General features: G+C 43.9%; 1 protein-coding gene across 1 annotated transcript in view; it reads left to right on the forward strand.

Annotated features, from left to right (window-relative positions):
* Positions 1 to 1,165: 1,165 nt before the first annotated feature.
* The window catches only part of PRDM6 (PR/SET domain 6), a 79,466-nt gene continuing 56,700 nt past the window's right edge, over positions 1,166 to 23,931 (forward strand). Inside the window, exons 1-3 of the mRNA XM_059836500.1 lie at positions 1,166 to 1,406; positions 2,028 to 2,561; positions 11,716 to 12,023. Of these exons, the coding sequence (XP_059692483.1) occupies positions 2,036 to 2,561; positions 11,716 to 12,023 (834 nt within the window). The 5' untranslated portion in view covers positions 1,166 to 1,406; positions 2,028 to 2,035. The remainder of the gene's footprint in view (positions 1,407 to 2,027; positions 2,562 to 11,715; positions 12,024 to 23,931) is intronic.

Below are 23,931 nucleotides of genomic sequence, written 5' to 3' on the forward strand. Positions count from 1 at the left end.
GAAACAAACTAGAATCAGGGTGGGGAGAATGGTGAAAACATTTTGCGCGCTCACACGTTACGTTTGTAGGCAACTGTGCATTCCATGTCAGTGTAACACCTGTCCACGAGGGCTCTTCTGACACTAGAGAGATGTTTTGGTAAGATAAACAGTTTGTGCATTTCATTCTAAATGCAAGGCATAATATGCACGTGCCATATACCTAAGAGATTATAGTTCTTGTCTACTTTTTCATACGGTCTAGGAAAGAAACTGAAAAAAAGCCCCAAACTTGTTAAATACTCACTGATGTGTGAGCTCAACAACTGAGCAGCGGGGCGGAAAACCCAAGTTTCTAAGCAGAGTGGGGATGAACGTCACTAGAGATGAGAAGTTTCTCGCCACAGGTTGCATCTCCCTCTGGCATACTTCTTGCACTGCGTGTAAACCGAGCAGAAAGAGCAGGAGTGAGGCGCGCTAGTGGTGCTCGAGAATGCAAGGTCTGAGGAAGGAGAAGCTCTGGGGCGGTGGGTTCCCTCAGCTGAGCTGGGACTGGTCTCAGGTAGCCGAGGGGAAAAGGAGACATGTCATCCAGCACAGAGGTTAAGCGAACTATCTGAGTCAGTGTCGGGAGAGGTCGGGTAGGTGTCTAAAATCCACCCCAAGACCCGAGGGGCAAAAAGCAAGTGAGGCAAGAGCACAGCTAACGGGAGGCTGGCCTGGTGCTAGGCGCTTGGGCCGGAGGGGTCGGGAGCTCCCGACGCTCGGCATTGGGGTGGGAGCAGCGGCGCGGATCCCGCTCGGGAGGGCACCGGTCCACCTCTCCCCTCCGTCAAGGTAAAAGCCAAAAGCCAGCTCTTTTCGGGGCGATTGTGCTTCGGAGCTGGAAGGGAGGCGGGGTATTGGGGGGGGGCAAGGAGGAGAGAGAGAGAAAAAAAGAGAGGGAGGGAGGGAAACAGGAGAGAGGGAGAGAGGTCGAGGGCTGGGGTTGGGAGGGAGAGAAGGAGGAGGGAAGGGAAGAAAGAGGCACTTTAAAAGTTGAGCAAGGAACAAAGTGGGGGAAGTTGCCAAAAAAAGAGCTCTGCATCCAGACTCGTTGGTAACTTCCCGATCCCTCCCCTCCTTCTCGTACACACCACACACACTTGTATTTTGCGCTGTCGTAAAACCCACGTGTCTCGCCCAGAGCCTGCCAGAGCCGAGCCGAGCGCCCGACCGCGACTGCGATGCGCAGCCACAGCAGAGGGAGCCCCGTGGCTCGCAGCTAGCCGTCCCTCCGGTCCCCGGAACCTGAAGAAGGATCACCCCGCTTCCGCGTGGACAAAGACCGGAGAAGTCTTTGCTCCCGGCCGTTGTCCGGCTCGAAGGCTCCCGGAGCAGCCGACACCTCCGCACGCCGCCCGTGCAGCAGCGCTTATCCCGCTCAGGTAAGGCAGACCCGGCCCGGGGCAGGGCACCGCGGGGCACCTTCGCCCGGGGCAGGGCACCGCCGGCCCGCTTCCTCCGGCTGTGAGCGCCGAGTGGAAAACAGCAGCGGCCGGAGAGGAGACCCGCGCGTGTGTGTGTGTGACTGAACTTTCCTCCGCCTCCTCCTCCTCCTCCCTGTTGTCAGCGGAGAGTCGTTTGCTTCCGCGGAGAGAGGGAAGGGAGTGAAAAGGGAAGACAGTGCGTGCGCCGGGGACGGGGTGAGCTGCGCGCCCCGGGGCGGCGGGGGGCTCTCCGGCCGTGGGCCGGCCTGAGGGGCTGCACGCCACCGCCTGCGTCCTGCCCGTGCTCCGGGGCTGGCACCAGGGGACAGCCTTGTCGCCTCGGCCACCACGTTTCTCGTCCTGGGGCTTTTCCGGACGAGGCTTTCTCCTGACCAATCTGGCTACGGACAGAGGAGGCGACGGGCGCACGGTCCCGCCGCCGATCCCGCACAGCCGCGGCGCAGAGCCCACGCGTGGCCCTGTGAGTCCGAGCGTGTGTCCGACAGCGGACTCGGGGCCGCCCTGCCAGGGCGGGGCGGGGGTCTCACGTCTTCTGTCCCCTTCCTCCCTGCTCCACAGGCAGAGCTATGCTGAAGCCCGGAGATCCCGGCGGATCCGCGTTCCTGAAGGTGGATCCCGCCTATCTGCAGCACTGGCAGCAGCTTTTCCCGCAGAGCAGCCAGCTCAAAAGCAGCGGGCCCCTCGCCCAGCTCCAGCCACCCGAGAGAGCCGAGCCCCAGGCTGACAGCCTCCGCCAGCGCCCGACCTCCCTCTCCTCTGCCTCCTCCTCCTCTTCCTCGTCCACTCCGTCTTCCTCCTCCACCTCGTCCTGCGTCGCTGCGGCGGCGGCTTCTCTGGCTGGTCTGACCTCCCTGCCTGTGACCCAGGTCCCGGTCTTCGGCCCACTGCAGAGCTCGGAGCTCCCGGCCGGGGGAGCGCCCGCTCCCCTGCAGGGCAAGGATTTGTGCGGAGCCGGCAGCGGCGGAGGCAAATGCGGCGACCGTGGTGCCGCTCGGTACCGCTGCACGGCCGAGGAGCTGGACTACTACCTGTACGGGCAGCAGCGCATGGAGATCATCCCCCTGAACCAGCACACCAGCGACCCCAACAACCGTACGTATCGTGCCCCTTCTCGCCCTCCTCCGCCGCTTCCCCTCCGCTACTCCGCACGTGGGGCCAGCCCGGGGACGCTCCAGGCTGGGGAACCGCAGTCGGTGCCTGCGTCGCTCTCGCTCCACCAGGAGCATCCTCCGTATGGCCCTTGCCTCCCTTTAGTTTTTGCGTTGTTACCGGTTGTTTCAGGAGACGGGCTGCAACCCTTCAGTAGCAGTTTTTCTGGTCTGAAACCCGGGTCCTTCCTTGAAAGGCACGCTTCACCGGAAAGGCTGTGGCGGGGGTAGATTTCTTTTGGAGGGCTGCTTTGGAAAATTGATTCAGCAAAGGTTCAGGGCAACTAGCTTCAAAGCTGGTTCTTTCTCGCCTTGTATGTCCTACTCTATTCCTGCCCGGAAAGCCCGGGCTTCACTGAATACTCAGAAATCAATTACTCCTCCGAGCAGGGCAGGAGAAAAGTTGCAGTTTTCATCAGATGGTCTAGGGCAAAGTTTTCCTCTTTCTTATCTTCGAGTATCATTTCCTTTCAGACCTCGTTAACACCTCGTTGGTTTTAGTTTTCACCCCTACGGAAAAGCATGACATGGTCATTCAAAGAGAAAAGCCGATTTTCTAGACGAAGTCTGCTGGAGTCAGAATTAATTTAGGACTTGGTGGTTCTATAGAGTTTTATACTGCTGTTGCCAATTATACAGCTAGGAGGTTTGGTTTTGTTTTTTTTTTTTTGGGGGGGGGGGAGAGGGGGCGTCCCTATCATTAAACATCTGTACGGATGAAAGGTTTATAATTTTAGAAACTTCAGTCTTTTTTTACCCTATATCTATCAATACGATGTAACCGAGGAAATTCACGACATGAAAAGAGCTGTATGAACTCTTAATAGTTCATTAGTTTTATAACTAACATTCAGAGCACACGAATCTGTCTCTCTGAAAACACATGTCTTCGGCCCATGCACTTAAAAAAATAATTATTATTGTTTCAAACATTCTCTTTTATCCTAAGGTTTCTTAAAACTCTTTTTTTTTTTTGGTTGTTATTGTTGTTGTGCTTCTCAACTACCACTCCCAAATTTCGGTTTAAGGAAGGCTGTTGAACAGAAAAACGGCCCCCCAAACCAGCAATCCTGAAACACATGCCCAAGAAAAACACGGATTCGTTTAATTCAATTTCAGATGAGGCGCTTGTTTTGAAAGTTTCCATGACATCCTGTTATGTATTAATTAAACTGCCTGGATGCTAGCACAGTCTTCAGCGCTGTGCATATGTGGGGGGGTGGGGGGGGGGAAGTTGAAACGGAGTTTGGTGGAGATTTTTCCCGACTTCTTAACATTTCAAATGGTTCTATATTGGTTGTCGACTTTATTTTGAGCGACTTCCTCATGCTTAGTCTTACCCTGTAGTGAAACCTGTTCGTGTATTTTGTGTTCCCGGGTGGAGAAAACGTGATATTATAAATTACATGCAGAAAATGGAATCCGAAATGCACTTCTAATCGACAACCGAACTGTTCAGACAATACATGTTTTACTTCTCGGAGCCGCTCTGTAAATCCAAAGGGTAAAGGTTTTAAAAGGAGAAAGGAATACTAAAAAACGTTTTGGTGGGGGGGGGACGGGGACATTTTTAAGGACTGTGTGGAATAACAGCACCCCGCAGAGTCGGAGGCGAAGCCTGAATAATTTCTTCCCGAGCGCTATGTAAAAGGTGGATTCGGGGAGGCAAAGGGGTCGATTGCGGAAAGGACGCTTGTGAATCGCGTCCGGCTCTAAGAGGGCAGCCGTGGCCGTCGGAAGAACTGGCAGGGGGCAGCCAGCGCAATCTCGACTTTTTTTTATATTTGTTTTCCTTCAGTCAGATCGAAACATTCTTATAATTTACTTGTTTGCAGGGCGGCTTTCGCTACAGCGGTTATTAGTTGCCTCTGAGCGAAACTTTAAAAGCGAGTGTTTCAGCCTTCTGGTACCAAGCGCAGTTGCTTTGGGCACCTCGTGCTTAAAAAAAAAAAAAAAAAAAAGAGAAATCTAAATTGTCAGCGAAGAAGGAGTGCCGCAACTACAGCCTGTGCCTTGCCATGCACTCCAAGCACTCGCACGATCAAGAGAACAAGCTGCAGGGCACGGGCCTGGCTGCCCCTGCGCCGCTTCCCGAGTGCGGTCCGTGGGCGAGCGGGATTTCCAGCGGCCTTGACTCCCACCCTCACTCCCGGTTTCGCATCATTCCCACCCTCACTGCCTGTTTGACGGGAAGGAGATGGGGGCTGTGGGTGAGGTGAGGTGCCATCTACTAAGGTTTAGGTCGTACTTGCTTGCTGCACTTCCACCTCCGGACACCCCCAAGGACACCCCGAGACGGGAGGGCTCTCCCCAGCCAGGCACAATCACCCGCCCGCCCGGATTAACCCCCTCCCCGGAGCGGTGGAGCCGGTCCGCTCCTCTGCCCTACCCAGCAGGCCTCCGTCTGTTCCTCTGGCTCTAATCCTAGCTGTACCATCTTCATCAACCGAGCGACTGCCCCGACTCCCCTACTTTCCCAAAAAATACCCCTCTCTCCATCCCGAGCATCCCCTTCTTCTCTGGGGCACCCCGCGTGTCCCCGCTCCCCGGCAGGTCCCACCCGCTCGAAAGAGGCGCCGGCGAACTTCGCCTATGCCCCGGTCGCTCTGCGGGGCCGGGGCGGTGGCCGGGCCCGCCGGGGGAACCCGAGCGGCTGCCGAGGCTGTCCCGGCTGCCGAGGCTGTCCCGGCTGCCGAGCCTGTCCCGGCTGCCGAGCCTGTCCCGGCTGCCCCGACCCCGCCCGGCCCCGCTCCCCAGCGCCCGGCCCGGCCCGGCGCCGGGCGGCCGCCGCGGGAAGATGGATGGGCGGCGGTTTCCCAGTAGACACACGCCTTGGTCTTCAAATATCAATGAATATGGCACGGTCTTGGGCGAGGGAGGGGGCGGGGGCCGCCTAGAAGATGTGGGTTAAGCGTCTGTATATAATTGTTTTAAATTGAAAGGGGGTAAACTAGGGAAAAATCATAATAATAATAATATTTTTAAAAAACAATCAAAGGCGAAACCCTAACTAGAACCCAGCAGCCTTTACTTCCAGGGAAGTAAAGGGGATTATGCTAAAGCCCCGATAAAGTAGCAGGCGGCTGGGGACCGTTTGCTTCCTAGCCTTGAATCTGGGAGGACGAGGGTATTTCTGGGCGCTGGGGGAGGGGAGCTCGGGCGGCCAGATCTCCTATGGGGAGTCCGGGGGCTGCGGGACCGGCTTGTTCCCTCGGAGGCTTGCCCCTAGCTTCTGGGGAGACGCTTCTGCACTGGGAACTCTGAGATTCCTCCACCTTCGCCAGAAAGCACCAACCTGCCGCTGTAATAAATACGCAGTGTAAAACTGAAGTGTCACGCGACCTAGAACTTTGCACGCCTTTTCCTATTCAATTTATGGGGAGACAGTGTACATATAACATGCTGTGAAGTGGATCGGTGTGGAAAATATTGGGACTTTTTTTTTTTCCTCTGGACTGCTGGTAACCTGTATGATTTAGCTATTTTACATCATTAGTTACCCAGCACCCTTAAACATAGCAGATAGCCATACATTAGATTGAGGTTAGAGAAGGTGGTGACTGTTTATTTAGGGTGATAAAATGGTCCATCAGCAGTAATCTCCATCGATATGTGCCACCAGGAGATGAAGGATGAGGGGACAAGCCACAATTAATTGCCCTATAGTTTTGTAGGAGAGAGTGGAGCCGGTGCGGACTGAACTTCGATCTCCTCTCCTGGCGCCTATTCATCATCTCTACATTGTATATGGGGGTCTCTCAGGGGCAGAGGGTGGCAAGGTTTATCTACACACAATATTCTCCTACCCTTCTCATACCTGACACGGAAATTTAATTCATTCATACTTACAGTAGAAGGCAGGGAAAATCAAACCCACCTCCTTCAACCCGCCCCCCACTCGCCTCTTAAAAATAACCCAAAAGCCTCTCAGAAGGCGGGGCGGACCCCCTGCTCACTCCGGGGCGCTTGGGCGCTCTCGAACAAGCTCTTCCCCAGCGGATCTGGCGCGGGGTGAGCCTGAGCCCCGAGCGGGAGTCACGGACCCCGCGGCAGCTCCTGCTCTGCTGCGGGAGCAGCGCCCGCGCCGCCGGCACGCTGCGCCGGGAGGGAACGGCGAGCGAGGGCCAGGGGGTGAAAGCCCTGCGGGAGGGGGAGTCGGACGTCCGGGACCCGGTGACCCAGTGGGTCAGCGGGCCGGGCTTGGTCCCGCTCTCTGCAAAGAGTAGTTAGAGTAAATAACTAAATAAAATGAGGGCATCCGACGGGAAAGCGCATCTGCGTTTTGTACCCCTGAAAGTCTGCCTCCAGTGAGACAGTCTGAAAGAAACTGTCAATGATTTGGTGAAAGGGGGTGGATGCCAGCTCCTCGATGAGGAAACTGAAGTTCGAGGGAGGTTGAGCTTCCCTGGAAAGCTCCAGCCCTCAGGAAAAGAGGGGAAACAGTCTCTTCCAGCCCTCCCTCCTGCTTAGCTGGGTACCCGGGCCCAGACAGGGATGCAGGGCCAGCCGTAGTGATTTATACTTGCAAGTGAGTAATACCATGTGAAATGATGGCCACTTACACTGGATACCTGCATGCTTGTGGTGAATTATGAAGCAAAGGGTCAGAGGCCACCCTTCTTTAATACCAGCAAACTGCAGGTATCCAGTCTAACTGCACCTTTGAAGCATATTATTGCTGAGGAAAAAATGTATTTCTTTCATTTATTGTTACAGCTGGTTTGCTGGTAAAAACACTGTGTTAAACCCTAGTTTCACTGACGAAAGGTTTTTCCTTTCAGATTTGCTTTAAAGTGTGCAGTAGTAGTGTTATTTATGTTGGTGCATGTTTAAAATTACATTTTGGGGGCAATGATATGTCCTTTTGCCTAGGTTTAGTACTTTAAGTGTACTCACACAGAGTTATAGTATTGGCATTGCACTGTATTAATTTTTCTGGAGGCACATAAACAGCAACATCTTGCAGCCCTTCCATAAGAAACATGCCAAACAGCTCCACTAGGAAATTCTTTAATTTTCTTTTTCTTGCATCTTCCTTTCCTTAATCCTCCTCATCTATAGAATATGAAGGTATAAAGAAGGAAACATCTTCTTCCAAAATGTTTGGCTGTATCTGGGCCTGCAATGAAGTATTCCTACTGACTTTACCTTCCACATCTCTAGATTTTATCAGGACATACTCTGCTCTTGCTGCAGTCCTCCTTTATTTTTCCATTTTCAGCAAGTCTTCCAATTTTCTTACATTTCTTGCTTCTTCTTGACTTGATTTGGGGCTTGACTGATGCTATTACAGAAAGTGGAATTATCCATTTCAGCTGTTCTCAATGAAGCCCTGTACTCACACTCAGCTGCTCTCTGAGGCCAAAACTGGAGGAAGGGCACAGGACAGCCCTCCTTGTCATCCTATCTTGCCATGCTCTGAGAAGTTCACACTTGTAGAAGCATCCCTTTCATGTGAACTCCCCAAGCCAGTGTGGGTGATAATGGCCACCATGCAGTTTGGAGACCCCGGTGATGTCAGTGGACCACAACACTATCCCTCCCAACCCCCCCTCCCCACTTCTTTTCCATATCTTATTAGGGATGCTGGTGCAGTGTGTCACATTGTGCTCTGCAGCACACTCAATGTTGTTCGTCCTTCTGTCAGGCAGGATAGTGTGCAAGTCTTAGAATTCTTGATTTTTTTTTCCCCAATGTAATATGAAGGAAACCCTTCCCTTGTCCTCTGAGGCAAAGGAATACACTGCTTACAGCGATGGTCTTTAAATGGATGCTTTCACAAATTACACAAAAGTTAGTTACAGAAGAGGAAAAGATGCGCAGTAGCTTTTTACTCCAGGCATGGTAAAATATAGCTAGGATGGCTTCCATTCCTTATAACATTTATGAGAGTTTTTAAAGATTTTATTTGTGCAATTACATAGCAACTAAAGCTAAATGTATGAAGCATGAAACTAAGAAGAATTTCAGTACTGCTTAGTATTAAAGACAGATTCCTCCCTTCTCATCAACAAGATATTAGCCAAAACAGTTTCAAAAGATGTTCCATTTTCCAAATTTTCAGCTTTGGCAGGACAAAGGGGAAAGGAACACAGCAGGGGATCAGATACTGTGACTGCCAAGCATTAAGACATTACCACTGTTTTTGGACACTGGAAAATAAATATCACCATGTGTGACTTTCTGTAAGGGTAAATGACAGTCACACAGGGTTTGTTTATACTCCTTGAAAATTTCTTAGTTTCTTTTTCTTGGAAATGAAGAAATAAAATGTTTAACCCACATTCATGCACACATATTGTTAGAGTAAAGTTAATAAATTGTTGTTCTAGGCAGGTGATGAAATTTTTGTGCATGAAAAGTTACATTTATCAGGTGGCCAGATGCAGGAACTTGACACTGAGATTCTCTGACTGGAGTAAAGAAGATACTTCAGCAGGTTTAACGTAAATTTCTCCAGAGATACAGTTCCTCTAAGAAAGTCACTGCAATCAGCTAGTTATGAGGAGGGTTGCCCATCTAGAAAATATTATAGCAGTGCAAATAATTAGAATTCAAAGGCCTACCGATGTCATGGTTAGACATCATTCCTTTAACCTCACAGTTTTCCTGTAAGATATTTTCTTTCTAACTTGCATGGGTAGATTGAAATCTATTGATTTCGTAGAATCATAGAACAATTTGTCTTGGAAAAGATCTGTGAAGTCATCAAGTCCAACTGTAGATCATAGAGTTCAGCCATAATCTGTCTAGGGTGTACCTCATGTCAAACTGTTTTGGATTGTGGGTTTGTTTTTTTGTTGTTTGGGTTCTTTTCTTCCTTTTTTCTATTTGGGATCCTTTCCTATGTGACCTCCAGTGCCAAACTGCAGTGCTGCCCATAACATCTTTGGATGTGCCAAAACCACAGGGTTCCTTGATGACTGGTTTTGGAGAGGAAAGGGAAGGAAAGATGCTGTGGTGATACCTCACTTTCCAAACTAGCTGTGGAAATAATAATAAAAAAAAACCCTCCCAATTGCCCCAGTGCCCCATTCCCTTCCTCTCCAGCATATACTTGATGCCTTTTATTCATCCTGCCTCAGAACGATTGTAAGAATATCTGCTGCGCTCTTTTAGGACTTGCCAGAAATAGCTTCTGCAAACCTCATCCTCCATTCTCTATTCACCTCTAATTGAAGTGGCTGAGAGAGCAAAACCCCTCTGCAGCGGCAGTTCAGCCGAACAGGAGTCGTTTTGCTGCAGGGATTATGTCCTTAAGGCCAGGAGAAATTGCACCCTGCCGCCGAAGTCACGCTTTTGCCGACGTAAGCGCGGTCCCCGCTAGGTGGCTTTGTCCTGCGGTGCCGGCCGGCGTTCCTCTGCCTCCTGCCTCCTGCCCGGGCCTGCCTGAGGGATGGATGGCTTGGGGCCAGTTGCACATGCAGCCCTTCTGCAGGGGCACCCGCCAGAGTAATGCACAGCCCAGGGCTTGTCTCCTTGCTTTCCGCTGGGATCTGTAACCGATGCTGCGGGTGGGGAACTTGGACAGATGAGCACCAGGTGGAGACAGGCGTTTTTCTGCAAGACCCAAAGGTATACTGATCTTGAGGGGAACTAGCTTCCACGTGCAATTTCTTGTTGCTGAATGCACCACTTTTTTAATGGTAAAACTTAAAAGAGGGCGGCAGGAAAGAGTGTTTGTGTAGCATGTCTAAAACTGGAGAATATGCATAGAAGCCATAATTTGAAGATGCATCTTTTATTGTCCTTTAGCAGGTGTTGCTAAAACGAGGGGAGGGTTTTCCTTTGAAGGATCTGTAGGAAAGAGGCCTACTTAATACACTGTACATCCAGTTTGGAAAGAAGAACATCTGAGTCAGGGCCCCTGAGAGCTGAAATTGTGGTTGCAGGCAGAGCAAATCTAAATCTGTGGCATAGACCAAGAAACTCTTGCTTCTGTAGTGAATGCTGTGCTCTGTTTTTATAAGGAGTGGTATATAAAATTATTAGGGGAAAGATGTAGGACTTGCTACAACAGCACTATGCCATAATTATTGGTTTTTCTTTGTATTTCTGGAATAAATTTATATGAAAACATTTATTGTGCTACAAAAATGAAATGTGAAGAAGATGGCAATTTATTTCAAGAGATTCATTGTTGTGTTAACTTGGCATATCTCCAGAGAAATTAATTTCTTGAACATGAAACATTTTCCTGGAAGATGTACATTTGTGGCATGTGGAATAGTGTGCAGTGGAAACACTTAACAAAAATTTTCTTTGCTGAAAAAGAAAAGTCATGGTAAGGTCTTCCCAAAATAGAGACACATCATTCGTTATTAACAACAGTTAAGGAAATTAACAGTTTTACAAACGGATCTTTTTCACAGGAATTGCTCATGAACTCAGATATGCTGTTTTGGTATTTTCCTAGCTTCATTTACATGGTACAGGCAAGGAACATGCATTCTCATTCAATAAATAAAATTTCAAGTGCGTGCCCAGAAATATTTGCCGCATAATTTCAGTTTTAAGATTAGATTTGTCTTTAGTAAAGTGTAGTATGTGCATGTAGGCTCCAATTTGTCACTCATGAGGTTCTGGTTTATTTATTTTATTTTCCAAACAGACAGGCATGCATACACACATGTTAATGTAAAAACCAGAGAGAATGTTCATTTAAAATGAGGATTAAATTAAATCTTGTTCCAATTAAGCCCTTGGGCTGAGCTGTGGTAAGGCAGTTGAGAGGAACTTGTAACACGCCATGACTGTGTTTTAAAATGTCTCGCTGAAACACGCTGGGATGGTTTAACTGGACTGTTTGTATTTGTCAAAAAATTCATCCTTAAAAACATTGTTAAAGTAAATGAATCTTGGCAGGTTTGTGAATACACAAGGCTTGCAAATTGTCTGCAGGATTTCTGCTCAGCCTTTGGAATTTCTTATTCAAGGCTTTGGTGAGACCTGGGAACGAGCCTAAGCAGCGCTCCCAAGGGCGCGGTGTGCCGGAGTGCCGGCTGTGCTGCCATGGAATGCAAGCGCAGGGGTCTGCATGGCAGGGCAGTGGTGGTGGCCAGCAGCACTGACAGCGCTTTTCCCTCTTTGTCCCCCAGGGTGTGACATGTGTGCCGATAATCGGAACGGCGAGTGCCCCATGCACGGGCCCCTGCACTCCCTGCGCCGGCTGGTGGGCACCAGCAGCGCCGCCGCCGCCGCCCCTCCGCCCGAGATCCCCGAGTGGCTCCGGGACCTGCCCCGGGAAGTGTGCCTGTGCACCAGCACGGTGCCTGGCCTGGCCTACGGCATCTGTGCGGCACAACGCATCCAGCAGGGCACCTGGATTGGGCCCTTCCAGGGAATCTTGCTCTTGCCAGAGAAGGTTCAAGCAGGTGCCATCAGGAACACTCAGCATCTCTGGGAAGTAAGTTATCGTCTTTCCTTCCTTGTCAAATTTGATCTTTTTGAAGCAAACATGGAGCGTGACTGTATGCAGTACTAGCACCAGAACTAGCCATGAAGATAAGCAAACAAGCCCACAATTCAAATAAACCGAGTAAGCGGGTTTGAAAATGCAGCCAGTGCAAGCAAAAGCCTTGCTGTGATAAAGGTAGCCAGAAAACCAGGGCAGCACAGAGCTCCAATTGGTCTGCATAAGAAGAGCTGTCTGTTGCCGGTGCTGTAATGTGTAGTAGAGAGTCTTGGTCAGAGAATTCTGAAGCTTTTACCACACCCAGTGCTTTCTGTGTTTTGACCTGAGCTACAAGAGCAAATAGAGCTCTCAGGTCACAGCACCAGCAGTATCATGTTAGAGCAGCACACGTGGGTTGAGATGGAGGGCTGCACCATTGCTGTGGCCCCCAGCCAGTGCAAGAAAAGCTGCTGAAATAAGCCCAGGACCCTACTCTACAGCCTGACCCTCTGCAGTGTGACAGAATTAGCGCTTGTTCAGTTTAGTTCAGCTCTGGTCCTGTACCTACTGTGCATTCCCCTAAGGAGGTTTCCAATACTTTTGTGTGAAAGCTGCTTTCAGATATCACAAAGCTGTTGGTTTTTCTTTTTGAAATATTTGTCACTGTCTTAGAGAGGGTAACAGTGATAACTGTTAGGAAAAACCTATAATCCCTGTGCATCAGAAAGAGCCTACTCTCTTCCTAGTCTTTTGCCATTAATTTCTTCTTTGATTTGTACTGGAAGGTGTAATTTTTTTAGTTCTGCTTAGTCTTCTGTAGCTGCAATCTCTGCTTGCCTCAAAACTAACTGCAACAGTCAGTAGAGACAGGCCCATAGATGTGTGGTATTTGCTCATCTACACCTAATCCAAATATTCAGAATGAAAGGAATCCATGAAGATGGAGAGTGTTTTTGCTGTCTTCAGTGCGTGTACAGAGAAAGTGAATGGATCTTTCAAAGATATTTGGGTGTGTGGAAGAGTTGGAGCTCCTATGCTTTTCCGGCTTGTAAACAAATAATAATCAACACACCAGGGCCTTTTTCTCAAGGTGTTTACCCAAAAATGTCATTGTGGCAAGAAGATTTTCACACTAAAAAGATCAGTCTCAGAACACACCTGAATGTGATCAGTAGAACTGGATGAATTGCAAGGATGGGGAATTTTGCTGCTGCCTCCAGTGGAGATGGAATTTGTCTTCTGCAGCAGATATTGATAATTTGGATTTTAACTTGTTCCTACCAAAGTCCAGTGTTTATACTTACAGTATTCTGTGATATTTACCAATCAAATATTTTTTATGGAACATGTTATAATGATGTTGGAGGCTCTAGTTGTTAAGAAGGGTATTGTGGTTTAGACTGTTCCAATTAACAGAATATATAATAGTAAAATGAGATTGCCAGACCCACATACTACAATAACTACTGAAATTTAGATAAATCGAGTCAGATAATTTTTCCATAAATATTTACATCATGAATTTAATTTTTAAAAATGTATGAATTAGTTTTGTGAAAGTAAAGTTGCAAATATTGACAATACCTTTTTAAATAAGAAAGAATTTATTATCATATTTCCAGTTAAGTTAAAAAATGTTTTAAAACAATGAAAGAAGTTAGGGCTTTTTAAAAAAAATTAAAAGCAAAACCTAAAAAGACACAAATGAAAAAAATAACAACCAGTACTACTGTATGTACCAGATTCAGGCCGTAAGTGCTAGTCAGCTGAGTTTTCGTGTGGGATTACTCTTGTGCTCTTAACGCACAACACAGATTTCCTGTTGGCTAGCAAAATGAATGCCTGTATTTTAATGGAATTATCTTAAAAATAAGAATTCAATTTGATTTAACAATAATGTATTGCTGGGCAGCTCATGGTCTTGAATTATTTCTGTTAATGACAAAAACTGTTATCAAAGAAACACATACTCTAAGCTTTAGCCAAAATTTTGCTGTTTCTCATTTGTTTTGTCTTTCAATTTGGCGTACTTTATCTGTCAGAAGACCAATGTTTAATAAAGAAAAATATACCAAAAAAAGTAATCAGAAAGTGTAATTTTGCAGAACCTGATCTATGAAAATACATAAAAGCAAATGAGAGTACCTATCTAAATAATCTGTATTCATCTAGTCTACATGGTATGGGAGTGTGGATTAAATCACTGTGAATGATCAATCATTCATCATAGTCCCTTCATAAAGTTGTGACTTTAGTCCATTCTCTTTTGCCAGTATTTCCCACACAGCTGCAAATGCAAGTCTGTCTACAGATCAGCTGTTCAGCATTAGATCTTGATAGACCTTATGGAGAGAATTTCACATTTTTATTATCAAAAATTGTGTTTTATTATTTTACCCTCAGCACTGTAATGTTGATAGGTATTTGTTTTAGCTTACAGTTTTCTGTGTACACCAGGCAAACAGAAGGGCTATTGCGAACACTTTTAAGTGCAGTTGCTGTTTTGATTGCTTTTTTCTTTATACTCTTTGTTGTGGGAAACATCAGAAGCACTGCATTTGATGTATAGTTCAATGCTATGGAAATATGCTTCAGCCTGTCTGCACAAGTGTTCCCACCACGCACTCGATGTTTGCTTTGTACATAATCCACACAGCACAATGTACAGAGACCCAGAGTGAGTTGCATACCATTCCATTACCTCACAACAGCCCTTGACACCTATGGGTGTTCATGGGAAATTATGGAGTTCTCTCACCATCAGCCAAGATAATTTTTCATAACTTATAGAAAGATCAGTCTTTCAGAAAGCCAAAAAATATTAGTCATTTCAGTTGCACTGCTTTTTTTTTCCCCTTTGGCCCACTTCTATAGCCAGAGTTTGCTTGTATTTTATAAAAATACAATAAACTCCGATTTGTTTAAAACAAAAACAGGACTGGGTGTATTAAATAAACACTCTCTTTGGTAATACAGGCATTTATTCCAGCAGTGCTTCATAATGTTTCTGATCCCTTTTTTTTTTTCTATTTTGAAGGAGTGAGAATAATCCTTTTGTTATTGCAAGGAACAGAGACTTTCTTAGCAATTAGGTCTTGCTGATGAGAATGAGATAATTTTCCGCTAATGTGTTTTCTAATAAAGAAGTGGAAAGGCACACTTGATTCCAACATATATGAAAACATTATCTCAATTATTAATGTGTCCTTACTCCCTGGAGATAAATTAATCTAGTTGCACATGGTTTCCCCTTTCTGTTTAACATCAAAATTTAATAAGAGTAGACTTTAGGAATGTATATGATATACACTTAAATTCTATTAGAATAAAACACTGAGGTTTAAAGGTGCATACATTTTAGTAGTCAAGACTTTTCACACTCCCAACTTTAAACTGTGAGTTCTGGAAACAGCTAATTTGTAAATGGTCTTTTCCCCTGCAAATGCAGCTTAGATGAAAAAACTTTTACTGACAGACATATCAAAGGACACAGTCTTATCGTTTCCTGTTCTTCATGTGCCTAATAAAGAGTTTGCTATATCTTTTTTTTCTCTTTCATGAGTGGTCAAATAGCTATTTTTTTTTCTTGCAAAAGCCTAAAAATATCAAATATATGATTTTACTTCATTTTGACTTTACTTAATTTAAATTTAACATTTTTGGAAGTACTTCTTTATTATATAAGCAACTTCTTTTTGCATGGATGAGCAAAAGTATATATATATATATATTTATATACTTATATATGTATGTATGTATCAGGGTGTTCATTAGTAAATACAAAATGCTAAATCTGTGTAACTGATTTTCCCCCTAAAAAATTCCTTCTCTCTCCCTGCTTCCATCCCTCTCTCTCGCCCCCACCAAATTAACTGGCACAAAAAAGTGTGCATGTCATCTTAATAAAGCACCATATGGGTACTTATTGGCCTTCTTGTGTCTCAGCTGAAGCAAAAGAAAACATTGCCTTTGCCTTCTGCTGGACCAAGAACAGGCTTTTTGCCGAGATGCACCCTGGCCAGGGCCCATGCAGCAATACTGGACATTTTTGAGCAAATTAATATGCACAGAGAAACCTTGCTCTTCAAATGAAGCACTCATTGCAGTTATGGTGATAGATTCTTACCCAGATTCTCGAGGCTGCAGTTTTGGACTAAATTTGCTGTTACAGAAAGGCACTGGGGGATAGAATTATGTGCATGCTGTTGTTCTATTAAAGTAAAAATTATGTTTCTCAGCAATCCGTCATCTAGTATTCCAGACTGCTTGTCAGCTCTGTTTTAAATTTGTCATGTGCATGAAATTCAAGTAATTTTGTCTTGAAAAACCTCCTTGGTTACTTTCTTATTGTATCTTAAGTTATCCAGAGTAACAGCTGGTGCCATTCTGTTATTTTTTTTGTTTTGCCATTTCTGAGGATTTTGTGTGATATATGACCCTTGTATTTATTTTCCATTGAAAAAGACCAATAATTTTTATTTTAACATGGATTTTAAGTTCCCGTGCTGTAGGAAAATATCACTAATGTTGTGGTCAGTAGCATGCTAAGCTGTAAACTCACTAAGACTCAATTTGTGTATCTCAGAAGAAAATTCCACTAAGTATCTACTAAGCAGCCCTCTGTCATTGATATTTCTGGATCACTTACTAACCCATTCTCCCAGATAACTTCTATACATTACCAACTCCTTTCTTAAGGTCCATAAAAAGTTAGTGTCATCACAAGTGTGGAAGGTACTTTATATTTAGTAATTTTAGTTCTTAGCAGAGCTAAACAAAACCCTGATGCTTCTTTTAGAAGACCTGTGACTTTTACAAGACTTTCTTATGCATTATGTAAATGTAGCTCCGTGTTTTTGGTATGTTTTTTCTGTCTACAGAATGTATGTATTTTATGCCTAAACACATGTGCTACAAAATTATTCTAATTTGGCATGGGGACAGATTCTCTTCCTATTGAACCAAGTGAAGTTTGGAATACACTTTGGTGTTTGGAGTTGGATGCAGCCCCAGAATTTTAACAGTGTTACTGAAAACAGGAATTCTGAGGACTGCATGGAACATGCATGGGTCTGGACGCACACCATTCCCAGAAAAAAAAATATTTTCTAAATTGCTAGATCATGCAGGGACTGTCTGTTTTTCCATGGCACATAATCTCACCTTGGAGATTTCATTATGTAATATGCAAAAATACTGAAGCAGAACACAAATAAATATAAAAGCTCAATTCTGTCCTTATTTGACCACTACCGTTCTGCATTGCTGACTAGGCACCAGTGTAATGGAAACATTTGACCTTTTAATTTAATTAATTATGAAAGTGATTTCAACTGTTGTATGAGACTAGTGTGTAAGGCTTGAAATTGCAATTAACTTATGATAACATTAACAGGTAATTATTTCTACTGACTTTTGATTCAAAACTGGTAAATAAAGGCAGTGCTTTAATGACCTATACAAGTGTCCAAAATGTGTTGGGGGCCAGATGTCAATGATGTATTTATTATAGATTTGACTAAGCGAAACAGTGCTATGTGCTTTTCCAGGTGGTGATGACACTCAGTATTCTGCAGGACTGCCTCAATCACTGCTCCTCACACTTTGGTTCCCCAGATTCTGTGGCATCAAATGCGAGTAGACTTTAAAGTGCAGACTTTTCAGTAATCCCTTAACATAAAAGCTGGAAAATTCAGCCCGGGCTATACCTTCCCTCCACGCACTTGGCACCTTTTCCAGATAAGTTACAGAATTCCATTATCCAAATTGTTACACGTGTGTGACAGAGGTTGACCTTTAGTCATGTCAATCCTTTTTGCCTAGGCCTGGGGCTCCAGCCTAATGGCTCAAAGCCTGATTTACTCACTGTAATAAGGGCAGGAGGTCGAGCAATTGTCAGCTCGCCTGCTCATACTCGTCTCGGAGCCTAGTTGAAGGCTGTTAACACAAAGCTTTTCAAAGTGAATTTACAACCACCACCACTGACATAGGCCAATCAGTACACCATAAATGTCAGGTTAGTGAGATTGAGCAGTAAGTAAAGCACTGCCAGCCCACTATTGGCTGAAATCAATTGCTTAAGGTTTAACTCAGAATAGCAATGCGTGTGCAACTACCTCTGCAGAACCAGCTTCAGGGTGGAGAGTGAGCTGGAGGGTGGTTTAGGTAGAATTACCCACCAGCCACAGCCATGGCATCATGTCCTCCATTTGTTCCCCTTCCGTTTGAACAATGTCTGCCAGGACGGAATCTGCAACCAAAAAGTTCTTGGATCAGCCTTTTAGTTATAGAAATCAGATTATTTTGGCTTCTTACCTATGGAAAAAAAAAGGGTGAGGGGTAGAACAGTGGGCTGTCTTACCTGGACAAAGGATGCTAAGAATTTTTTTAGTGCCTTATTTCGGTAATTCTCAGCTGTTTTTACTCCTCAGCTCCCGGAAGATTTTTTCATAGGGAAACTGTGGCGTTTTTTGTCATTGGCTTGTAACTGGAAACTATCACAGGTTTCACTAATGAGTGATTATGTACCTGATGGTCTGAATATCCATGAGATGTAGTTACCAGCAAGACTGAATGTTTTTATCATTTTGTGTAGTGACAGCTTAGACAACAATTCATTTGGCTTTGAAAGCATCAGCATTAAAATGTAGAAATCCATTAAAATGCTGTATGCCAGGATTTATAAATTAGGCAATTTCCTTGATTATTGCAATCATTTACAAAATTGATTGTCCCAGTGTGGTATAGGCAGATTTCAGCAATGATCATTGACAACAGGCACATCCTCTGATACCTACACTCATTGTTCTTTAAAAGAAAAGCCACTCTACTGCGAGGTTATTCTCCATCTCAAGGTCAATTATGCATTGAAAAAGTCTGCTAATGTAGAAGATCACACATCTTTAAAGTAGAACCACATCAGCTATTTATAGCCTGTAACGATAGCCGGAACACTTATTTTTCCCTCTGTTTGTAATTTGTTTGTTGACAGGCAAGGCATTCACTTGAATCTGTAGCACATATACTTTTTGTGATCTGTTATTGAAAGGTAAATAATTTTGGCAAATTGCAGCTGTAAATATTTATTTGATTGAAGATTTAAAAGTCGATAGTGTGTTTTATTTGTTGCATCTTAAAGTTCTAATTAACAAATAGATGTAGAGTACAGTATCTTGATTTGGGTCAATTACTTCTGCAAGACACAATCAAGAAATGATGTCACAAAGCAAATATGCTCCAGAAGTTTTCCTATATTAAAACAAGTACAATAAAGCCACAAAGTGCTAGCCACCAACCACAAAACCACAGTGCCTTCTACTCGCATGGAAATAAGCAATGTTCATATTAAAAATCTCAAAATGCAGGTGCTTTCAGGAGGCTCTTTTTGCAAACTGTACACAAGATCCAGTTGTAGCTGGCAAAAAGCTGTTTTGTATCATATGCCTATCAAGACAGATATCCTACAGTTGTTAATCAGTCCTTGCCTAGACAAGATAGCCATTGATGTCACTAGGGGCTTTGATTTAAGGAGGTCCTCAGGCATGACTGAATAACACAGTACCAGTGCAACCACAATTCTTAAATCTCTTTTGTTAAAAGATAGGTGAGTAGATTGGCAGAACCACCTGCATATTGTGTGCAGCTGTCTGCACACAACAGCATTGCAGTAAATGTAAAGGGACCTCTGTATAAACGCATTCATTCGACCTAAAGACAATATTTTGCAGTGAGAAAGGGAGGTCTGCACTGCCAGTGGCTGTGTAGCAGTGCATTGTGTTTAGTTAGACGAATATTAGAATCAAAGAAAAACATTTTTTTTCTGTATCTTGCGAAAAATGTGTAGCTCACAAATTTGTTTTTTGTACTATGTTGCATATTAGTTGCCTGGATTTAGATGTACACAAACAATTCTGTATTTTATCAGTAATTCAACCTGATACTTTCTGTGTGGAGACCTACTGGTGTATAAGAAAGCAAATTTATTGACCTGAGGGTATTTCTGAAGATGTTTTGATTTCATTTGTGGAACTACAAAGTAGAGAAAAGTGGTTTTATCATGACTTCCAGTTCCTATGGAATAGAGGCCATAGGAAGGCTCTGTTCTTCATGTTGTTCTCCTGTAATGGAGCCCCGGATTTGCAAATAGAGTAGTAGCCAGTGTTGCAGTCCTAAACTAGTAATCCTGCACTAAGTGAAATGTCATCTAAAACACATATGAAGGAAGCAAATCTAAGGCTCACTGTTTTTACCTAGACTAATCTTCTAGTTCTATAAAGGTCACTATTTTTGTCTTTTAAAATATTTTATAAGTGCTTTCTGCTTTTTCCATATCTGCCTTCATAGTGGAAAGCAGGGTATTAGTTTTTAAGAATCTATGGAAGGAATTTTATAGCAGTATGGGCAGGTGACTGGCACCATTTTTAGACCATAATTTTGGAAAAAGAGCTCACCATTTCAATAAAAGTAATTTTTAAGAAAGGGTTCTCTTTTCTAGATTCTATTTTTATTATCTATTTCCATATCTATTTCTGTTTCTGTTTCTCTATTTTAATTTCTGTTTCTATTCTTATTCCTATTTCTATTTCAAGTTGTCTTGAATGGTCTCCCCATTTCCACTGCTCCAGAAAAAGGAGATGAAGGAGATGCTCAATCATTTTGACAAAAATGAGGAAAACTCAGATTGGTTTTTTTTTTTGTATAATCAGTTTCTAATAAACCATGTCTTAATTTCCAATTGGAGAAGTGAAGAGACAGTTGTTGATTTTAGCCTGGGTTTGTGTCAATTAGTTTTATTGTGACCAGCAATATTTCAGTGACAGCTGCAGTAACAAGTGACATTTTTCTGCTCCCCCAAAAAATCATTTGTCTTTTAGAGCAAGCATTATGACAGTTGACATTTGATGAAAAAAAACCAAAAAAACCCTTAAAAAAAAATTTCTCATCCATGACTTTAGGCCATTGGCAGGAAGACTGGTAGGATTCTGAAATGGCACACATTCAGAAAGTTCAGGAAGCAATAGCAACATTTAATGAGCATAAATATGTTTAACTGATGAAAAAATATCATCACAATGCTTACAAAAAACATAGATTCCTGAAAAAAAGGGTTGATAAAAAAAAAGTGTGGTTTTCATCCAAAACTGTAAATCACTGATTAGTTTTCACCAGTTCGAACAGAAATGCACAAAAAGTTACACAAACTTAGAAATTTCACTTGAAGCTATCGTAACCCTTTGGGGCAGCTTTGAAGTCCCCAAGCTGGGACTTCAGCTGTGTTTTCAGCAGTGTTCTTTTTTCCATGGACCCAAGCCTGTGTATTGTTAGGTACCATGCCCCGAATCTGGCATTTTTCTTCCTGATAAATGCGAGGTCTTCTTTCCATGTGGGGACCAAAGCTTTTCACCCAGGTGAGTCTCTTCTGTTGTTCATGGACCAACACTGCAGAGTTTAATTTGCTGCATATCTTTCAGTATGTTTAAAAGCCAGAGTTTAGAAAGCTCTGTTTCTGCTAAAATTTTATCAAAAAGATTAGCAAAATGAAGATGAACACCGGCATTTCCTTAGATGCACATTAATCATGAAAATGTATAGGGAAAAGATGGGTACCAAATAGATGAACAAATTTTCGCATCAGCGTTGCCTCATCTGGATTCCATTCTCTATTCTGATCAAACCAGGATCACATTCAAGTCACTTGGAATGAAAAGCTGTATTTTAAGAATATTAACCTTTCTGCTTGTTTCTCATGGATGGTGCTAATATGCCCCCAGTCCAGGGGTTTGGTGAATTTAGAGCAGTGGGGACTCTTCAGCAGCAACCACACTGAAGCCTGGGCTCAGGGGTGTTTGCAGCCCAGCAGAGGCTGCATTAGAGTGAGCTATAATCTGAGCCTGGGTGGGCTCAGACTGTAACTCTGGCTGAGTGGCTGTTTGACCTTGGGGTCTGCCATTCCCAACAAAAGATGGCTGAAGGTCAGGCTGAGGTCTGTAGCCTCTCTCTCCTCCAAAGACCATATTTGTCTGCCTCTTTTCTTAACCTTTGTGAGTTTTTGTTTATTCAATGAGATGTTAATTTTCCTCCCCAAATTACACAAAAGTGACATGACCCAGCAGCAATGGTGTTGCAGAAGTTTTACCTCATTATCTAAACTGATTTTTTTTTCACTTTTGCAAGGTTAATTTGTGTGCAATTTTATAGTTTGCTGCCAAGCCAAACCAGATGGTCTCTCATTCAAAGCTATAGTTACTGCCATTTTGGATCACTTTGGAGACTTTGGTAGAGTCTAACTCTCCTTGATTTATATTTCTTCCAAATTGTTACTTATCTCTTCTGAAATCTCACAGGTCCACATATTATGCTTTTCACTAGTCATTTACACCCTGTGGCCTGCATGTTGCAGTAGCTGCATTTATGATCAGAAATAGAAATGCCTCTCAGGATGCTATCAGTCACAGCTGGGAATTACAAGGATAGCCACTGAAGAAGTTTGCACACTGCCTCCTGCCCTCTGAAGCTGAGCAGAGCACTGCTCCTGTTGTGTGCCCAGCCACAGGTTGGCAAGCAGGTTAGGAGAAATACTCCTCCCTCTGCCATGTTTGGCTTTCATTCATCTGTTTAAGGGATGAAAGACATCAAGAACTTAACACTGCTGCTGCATCTGCAGAGAAAATAGCTGGCTGCAGTGATAGTTAAGGCAAGGCTATTCACTGTCTTGGCAATTATGATTATGGACAACTTAGTGTCTATATGGACCATCATTGTATCTGTTTAAGTAATTTTCAACTATTCTTATTTTTGTTTTTTATTATTTTCTAATTTAAAATTTAAAATTTTAAATTAAATTCTTATTGATTTTATTTGTTTCAGTAAAAATCTGACATGAAAATTATTCTTGTGATTTTTGTGCAAAAGGATATGCTTTTATTTTAGGGCTTCCTACAAAGGGAACAAACATTTTGGCATTTTCCTTCTGTAGTGAAGGTGATTTGATTTATTTGAAGAATTAACCGTACGCTTGCTGTTGAGAGCATCCATTCTAGCCATCATCTGACATTAAATGTGGAACATAGTTTTCTCTTTCAAAAGCAAAGTTGGGCTGGCTGTACATTAATATTTCTACAGGTAATTCCATTGCTTTATTAAAATAGTGCTACAGCCATTCATTGCAGCTTGATACAAACTTATCTGGTAAATATCTAACAGAATTAATGTTGAGAAATTTCATATAAGAAAGCCTGTGTAGTTCAGCATCCAAGGATCAGATTGCCATGGACTGAAAGGCTGACTGAATTTCTCCCTCCTTCACACTCTTTGAAAGACTAACTGAATTTCTTCCTCCTTCACACCCTTTGAAAGTCTCAATGTGAAAATCAGAGAGCTAGATATGCTTTTCTCAGCAAATTCAAGTGTCTATATAGGCTGAAAAAGCAGACCTTTAGATCACAGGAAAAATTGGGACAACAGAGAGATGCAGGCTCCTAAAAAAAAGTGTTTGAAGAAGATGAAGAATAGGACAGCAAGGCAGCGTAAGGCCAATGACTCTGGAGAAAGAGACAGGGCTTTTTCTGACTATGAGTGTTGTAGAAGATTACTGCTATTCTTTCTCTTTGTTCTCAAAGATTACAGGAAATTTTAGCACTCTCACAAACCAGGCTAGACTCATGTCTTGAGCATTGCACTGCTGATCTATTACTGAGTTTCTGTGCTGGTGCTGTCTGATGGTAAGTTGTGGATATCCCACAGAAAGTCACAGGCAAAACATTAAAAAATTATAGCATTCAGAATTAGTAATTTTTATGCTCATGTTCTCCCCTGGACTTTTCCCATTCTCTTGCTGATGAATTTAAATATTTTATCTACATCACAGTTTCAAAACTTACAAGTACCTTAAAGGATAACTTCATGAATATACTTGAGCATT

Source organism: Haemorhous mexicanus, chromosome Z (assembly GCF_027477595.1).
Source record: "Haemorhous mexicanus isolate bHaeMex1 chromosome Z, bHaeMex1.pri, whole genome shotgun sequence".
NCBI classification, from domain to species: Eukaryota; Metazoa; Chordata; class Aves; order Passeriformes; family Fringillidae; genus Haemorhous; species Haemorhous mexicanus.